General features: G+C 38.4%; 1 protein-coding gene across 4 annotated transcripts in view; it reads left to right on the top strand.

Moving 5' to 3' along the window:
* The window catches only part of LOC109487132 (actin-related protein 2/3 complex subunit 1A-like), an 11,407-nt gene extending 9,636 nt beyond the window's left edge, over positions 1–1,771 (top strand). For all 4 annotated transcript variants that reach the window (XM_019791121.1, XM_019791105.1, XM_019791126.1 and 1 more), the window contains 3 exons: positions 214–413; positions 1,018–1,108; positions 1,524–1,771. In XM_019791121.1, coding sequence (XP_019646680.1) covers positions 214–413; positions 1,018–1,108; positions 1,524–1,562 — 330 coding nt within the window. In that variant the 3' untranslated portion in view covers positions 1,563–1,771. The remainder of the gene's footprint in view (positions 1–213; positions 414–1,017; positions 1,109–1,523) is intronic.
* The last annotated feature ends 5,114 nt before the right edge of the window (positions 1,772–6,885 follow it).

Below are 6,885 nucleotides of genomic sequence, written 5' to 3'. Positions count from 1 at the left end.
GACCAGACTGTCTGTCACCATGGTAACTGATGTTGGGTTACATAATGTTTCAAATTTATAGTAGGAGGGATTTAGACTGATGTCACCATGCATGTGAATGTGTTTGAGTAAGAATTAACAGAGCAGACCATATGCGAAGGTAGACATTATGCATTTGCTTTGCAAATATTACCTAAAGTTTCAAGTTGTAAGAAGAGACTGTTGTGTTCCCAGGGCCATGGCTGCCTGCCGATGTTGTACCTACATGATGACCAGGGAAACATCACCTTCCTGCACAAGCTGGACAAGAGCAGCAGTCAGTCCGGAGGCGGCGAGACCATCTCCGCCATGAAGCGTTTCCAGACCATGGACCGCATGGCTGCCACCGAGGTGTCCACCACTGACCCCAACACCATCCACCAGAACACCATCACGTGAGAAAACAATACAGTACAGGGGCATGTTGGCAAAATGTACTGCGCCTGTGCAAAACCTTGATTTTTTCACAATTTCCGTTGAATGTTTGATCAACGTTGCATTAGAATTTTGCCTGTTACAGACAATATCTTTTCCGACCTAACATTTGGAAACTACAGATGGATTGTTAACCTTATATGCACGAATGCGACCTTATATAAGACATTCTTCCAAAGTGCTATGCACAATACATTACAGGTTTCGCACAGGTGCAGTACGTTCTGCCAACATGTTCACATTTCCTACCACTACAAGTGACACAAAAAGGACTGAAAAATTTTGGTCATATTTACAGCATTTTCCCAATTTTGATGGCAGTTTCGTGTTGTACTTTTCATGTAGGGAACTGTAATTTTCATGTAAGAAAATATGTACAGAAATGTGAAAATGCGAATCAAATTATATCCAAACCAACTATACAAGTCCTGACAAACATACTTTGTCATACAATGACTGCAGTATGCACTTACAAGTAGCAAGAGATGTACTTTGAGCAACAAGATGAAACTAAACTTTTTGTTTTCAAGCAACCAGGTTCAGACATGTTTTTATCCTTCCTAGTCAGGTGATGGTCCACACTGGCTCCAAGGAACAGTGTGAGAAGTTTGTCACCGTGGCTATGGACGGCAAGATGGTCACCTGGGACTTCAAGGTACACTCAAACTGTGTTCTTGCAAACGATGAACAGTATGATGTTTACTATGAAAAAGCTAGGAAAATAGAAAAATTGTGGGGATTTGATGTCAAATTTTTAAAAAAGTTATAAGACTTACCTCAGTTAGATCATGAAAAGGAAAAACCTTTGCAGAAGGAAAACATTGTTTTTGCTATGTTTCCTCTCCTTCTTTAAACCCAATAAGGTCAGTGACCTGAACCAGACGTCTGTCACCATGGTAACTAGTTTTGGGTTACGCCATGTTACAATTTTATAGCAGGAGGGATTTAAACTCCTGTCTTACCGTATGTATGAATGTGTTTGAGACCGTATGCAAAGGTAGACATTAAGCATTTGCTTTTTCAAATGTTACCTTTCTAGTATTCATGATCATTTGTTGCTCATTTTTCAGTCGCTGGAGAAATCTATCCAAGGCCTGAAGCTGATGTAGACACAAGACAACATCAACTGACCAAGGCTGTCAACTCTTCACAATCACATGTACAATATTACCATGTGATAAATATATAGCAAAGGAACATGAAATGAAGATATACACTTTGTACGAGAATGTAAAGACGGAATGTTACATACTTTTAAGATGCAGAAGAGGTAACAAGTTGACATGAGGAGGGTACAATAAACAGTAGTCCAGGTGAACATGCTGTGTTCGTATTTCTTGGAGGATGAATTTTTTTATCAGCCTGTTTTCTGGATCTGTATACTCAGTATACAATGTAGCACATACATGTAAGCTTTCCAGGTACATGACACCAGGGCTCTACGTAGCTCAGATTTTTTTTTTCGTCAGCCCAAGTTCATGATTGAACCTTTTGGGAAGAGTGTTCGCAATCTAGGGGAGTCCAAGGACAAATTTTGTATTTTCAAGCCTTCAAAAACTCAATTTCCCACATTTTGTGGGTTGAGACTGACTGTTGGTGGTCCTTCTGATGTTTTTATATTTTTACCCAAGATTTTTGCCAATTCTTTCCATCAAGGTAGAGAGATTGGTTTAGAAATATTTTCTGTCACATGCCACAAAGTTCCTGCAATTCTTGGAAAAGCTGGTGCTCCCTAGAGCCCTGTATTGCACTTATCCTATAACAGGACATACAGCCTATAAGCTTAGTAGCCGTTATGATTATCACTAAAAGGTAAATATCAAATGAATATCTTACATCTATGCCCGGAATGCATAAGAAGTTTGCACAAGTGTTTTCTTCTTCTATTGGTCTTTTTTTCCTTATTATGTTTACCGAAGGAAAACATTGTTTTTGCTCAATTTCTTCTTCTTCTCCAAACAGTGACCTATGGCCTGACTAATCACATGATTTGTTGACACCTGTCACCATGGTAACTGGTGTTGGGTTACATAATGTTGCAATTTCATGGTCTGCTCTGCTCCTTTCACCATATACCAGTAGTAACGTTACATGAGAATATAACAGAGCAGACTATATGCAAAGGTTAACATTATGTATTTGCTTTGGAAATATTACCTTTCTAGTTAAAAGTTCAAAATTCATTGTTTAGATATTAGCCCAGCCTTTTGTGTTGACTTCATGGCTCCTACTATAGGATTTTGGGCTATAATAGGAGCATTTTTCTGAAAAAATCCGAGAACCAACAAATTAAATTGGTGTTGCCTTATTCTACCACGGAATTAAGTCCCTGCGAAAGTAAAATTTACAGTTAACAGTTACATGTAATAAGAAAATTGGGCAAGAGTGATATGTTTCATACTGTGGCCACAAAACAAACGTTTATTTGTGAAGATAGAAATACGAATTTAAAGGTGCCCTGTGGCTGCATTTTCATCCATTTTTTTAAAACCGAGATTGACATCAACGTTAGTATCCTTCGTAATTAGATAATCTAATCGTCCTTCTTCGACATATATATAAGTGCCTGGCACCGAAACGGGCCGTCATTGGTCGTCATAATTAGATTATCAACTAACATTATTTATGCACGGCCGTTCTGCACACCTGTGTAAAAACAAGTTTGGCATGGTCCCTTCAAAATGGCGCTTTCGTACGACGGGAATACTGTGGGCTGATTTTTTTCACAACTTTCTGGGTACTTTTAGACGTTTTCGTCGGTAGGATGTCTTAGTAAGTGTGCAGCAGAATGTTTGGGAGTTTTCGCTGTGGATTTGTGCCGTTCTGGTGATGTTTTGAGGAGAAAATGCGGATTTCCTGACCTGGCGAATTTTGGAGAAGACAAAAACGGCGAGACAGTTGGGAAGAGTAGCGTGGTATGGACTAAAGAAGACGACTTCGCTCATTGTTTCAGGTAAACCAATACATTGTTTGGCTGACATTATTCCTTACCAACTAGTACGTATTCCGTAAGAAATGAACTATTTCAGAATTACGTAGCGACCGTTCCTAATTTCACATAGGCTTAGAAAAGTCCATCAAGTTGCCGCGTTTTCAACAACATTTTCAATGTGTGGTGCGCTTTTAGAGTGTTAAATGTATGTGCACGTCTTTTTAGTCAGTTGTTCAGCGTTTTTAGGTTATATTTGTCGAAAGAAATTCTGCATTGACCAAACCATTTTCTCTCTTTATCTCTACGTGGTTCAAAACACCTGTTGGAATGTGGCCGTGTACATAATTATTTTTCCCGCCAAAAATTTGCGTGAACAAGATGGGGACCTCGAAGCTTCAGGACGCCGAAATGAATACGATACAAAACGGTTGAAAACGAATACGATACAAAACGGTTGAAAACTAGTTAAGTCGAGTTGACCATACTTTGAAATTCGTTCTTCTTTATCATTTGCAATGTATCATTTATAATTTAAAAGCTTGTTCGTTTCCTTTTTAGAGTAATTCAGTAAATAGTAATGACCAAACCCAAGTACATGTATTTCTGGCGCAAACACTAACGTTACAGATGACTATGCTTGAAGGTAGCAATTCCTGTTTTCAAAATATTTTGCGCCGAGTTATTTCGTATTCCACACAAAGTTTCAGTGAAGGGGGTTGATTTATTTTATTGTTGTTTCTATCCCCGTTTTTATGGTCATTATGTAGAGTTTTCGTCGAGGTATGTGTTTGTTTTAAAGTAAAGATATTTAAGGTGTGTGTGTGCATTGCTAGTTTTTAATTTGAGAGAAGTGTCCAACTTATAATGTATATGATTAGATGAAGGCTGATGCAGTAGTGAGAACTTCTGTCTGAACCTGACAAGACAGACTGGACCAGACCAGGTGATTTGAAGACCGAAGAGGAATATCAGGTGAGAAAATCCCAATTATGCATTTTCCCTACCATTTACATGTACTTGGTGTTATTTGAGACAATGCAGTAGTGAAGACTAGACAGACTGGACCAGACCAGATGATTTGAAGGCCCAAGAGAAATATCAGGTGAGACAAATCTGAATTCTGCATTCAACATATTATTTACTTCATGTTGTTTGAGACATTATGTAACTTGTAATGTCTGTATAGTTAGATGGCTGCTGACTGATGCAGTATTGAAGACTTGTCTGAACCTGACAATAGAAGATTGGACCAGATCGGGTGAGAGACACAAGAGCAAGATGACAACAACAACATCCACAGGTGAGACAATGCTTTAGAATATTTGTTTGACTCCCTCATGTCTTACACTTTATAGAAATAACACACATGAAGAAAACATCTTTCACATAAATTTTGTATTGCCTTTGACTTGAATAAATTACTACACTAAGTATATTTTCTTGCAATTGAGCACTTGTTCTAGGAAGAGGCAAAGTAAAAGGTCGCATAAAAAAGATCATCTTTACCTGGTAGCTAGTTACCCATTCATATACAATAGTCATGTACCTGGCATCAATTGTTTTTTTATAATTATGCAGTCCTGATGTTCCTGTCCAAACCAGGCTAGATGAGACAGCTGACTTTGAAGTTGAAGACAGAGTGAAGAGTTTGTACATGCTTTCAACTTTATTTTTTCTCTGTGTTAAGAACTCAGAGGCATAACAAGCTACTATTAACACTGTGTACATATCTAAGCAAAGGGATACTGGTTAAATTGCAGGATTTTATCACTTTCATAGTCACCTAGTTGCCTGGAAATTTTGGGGCGAGCATCACACTAATTATTCATTATATTAGTTAGGTGTGTCCTGATGTTCCTGTCCTGACTGGGAAAAACCAGCAATGACGGCTCAGCAAACCAGTTGACCTGAAGACACAGAGTTTGTACCTGGTTATGCAGGTGAGACAATACTTAACAGTGTCATAGATTTTTCCTTTCCTATTGGATGTAGTATTAAGAGCTTTGGCATACTCGGCTTGCTACCAGTAACACTGAAAAGCCTATCTTTTTGTGCATCGATTCAAGCAACTTGCTTGACAACTTACATGACTTATTTCTTGCCTCACATGTTATTATTATTAAGAACTTTGAGGTGTAACATGCTACAAGTACAATACATTTTGTAACACTTTTCAAAGCAGTTTTTTAGAGCCTAACTCTTTCAAAATCTATTCAATCAATGGGAAAGTTGAATTGCATGATGCTATCATTAGTTTGGTTATTCAGTGTTGCCTGGGGATGTTTTTCCATCACATATCCTTTAATATTATTTTTAGGTGTGTGCTGAGGCTGTCCAGTCTGGGAGAAACCTGCGATGACAGCTCAACAAACCATTTGACTTGAAGGTGCAGAAGGAAATGAAGACAGCAAAGCAGTGAGAGAAGACAGTGGGCACAGTTGTAACTTGTGAGTATATTTTATTTGTTCAGCAACACACCCAGGCTAATAAATTTCTATCCTATAATCCAATCATCCAGTCTTTAAAGCTTTCCCTGCTATTAATTGCATAGTATGTCACACTTTTCTAGACTCCTTTTCACATCCTCAAACAATTAGTCTGACAAAAGAGGTAACACATTGTATAATGTCTCCAGTATAACCTCCTTGGCCCCACATTGCACTTTTAGTCATTTGAGATACAGCATGTCACACTTTCTGCACTGTGCTTTGGACCTTTACAGGCAGCATTTAGCTCCATTCTTACTGTTATCAACTTGCATGTTGTGTGACATAATACATGTATCTTGCATTGGTAAGGCCAATTGCTGTTGTCAATACAGTGACTTTTGTTTCTCTGTCTTCAAGATGCGGACCCGTAGATTGGACTGCAGCAGGAGGAAGAACCAGACTTTTGTAGGCAGGGCTGCATAAAAGAAGATGGGGAGGAGTGAGTATGGTTTCTTTATTAACACGAGACAACATGCACACACTTGCACTCACATTTCTCTTTTTTCATTTAACGTTTATTGTAGCTGGCGACTTCAATTTCATGTTAAGCAATACTGAAAAATTCTTCATATTGTATGGTTGAATGCCAAATTGCCCCTAAACTCCCGCCAAAAAACTTTGCATCTAAGCCGGCCGCATTGATTCCATGTTGTTATCCTCTTCATATCATATGCATCCCAAATTGCCCCTACAATTGTCACTTTAGACCTTTACACTTAAATTTTCCTGCTGAAAAACTTCGTATCTTACCTGGCAGCATTAATTCCTTAGTATCGTATGAATGCCAAATTGCCCCCAAAATTGTCGCATTGGACCCTTACACTTAATTTCTCCCACCGAAAAACTTTGCATCTAAGCCGGCCGCATTAATTCCACGTTGTCATTCTCTTCATATCATATGCATCCCAAATTGCCCCAAAAATTGTCGCTTTGGACCTTAACACTTAAATTCTCTTGCCAAAAAACTTGAATGTCTTTATATTAATTGCACACTAATTCCTTGTTCAGTCC

The sequence above is a fragment of the Branchiostoma belcheri genome, unplaced genomic scaffold (assembly GCF_001625305.1).
Source record: "Branchiostoma belcheri isolate BF01 breed outbred unplaced genomic scaffold, Haploidv18h27 scaffold110, whole genome shotgun sequence".
NCBI lineage: Eukaryota > Metazoa > Chordata > Leptocardii > Amphioxiformes > Branchiostomatidae > Branchiostoma > Branchiostoma belcheri.
This window is presented reverse-complemented; position numbering and strand designations above follow the sequence as displayed.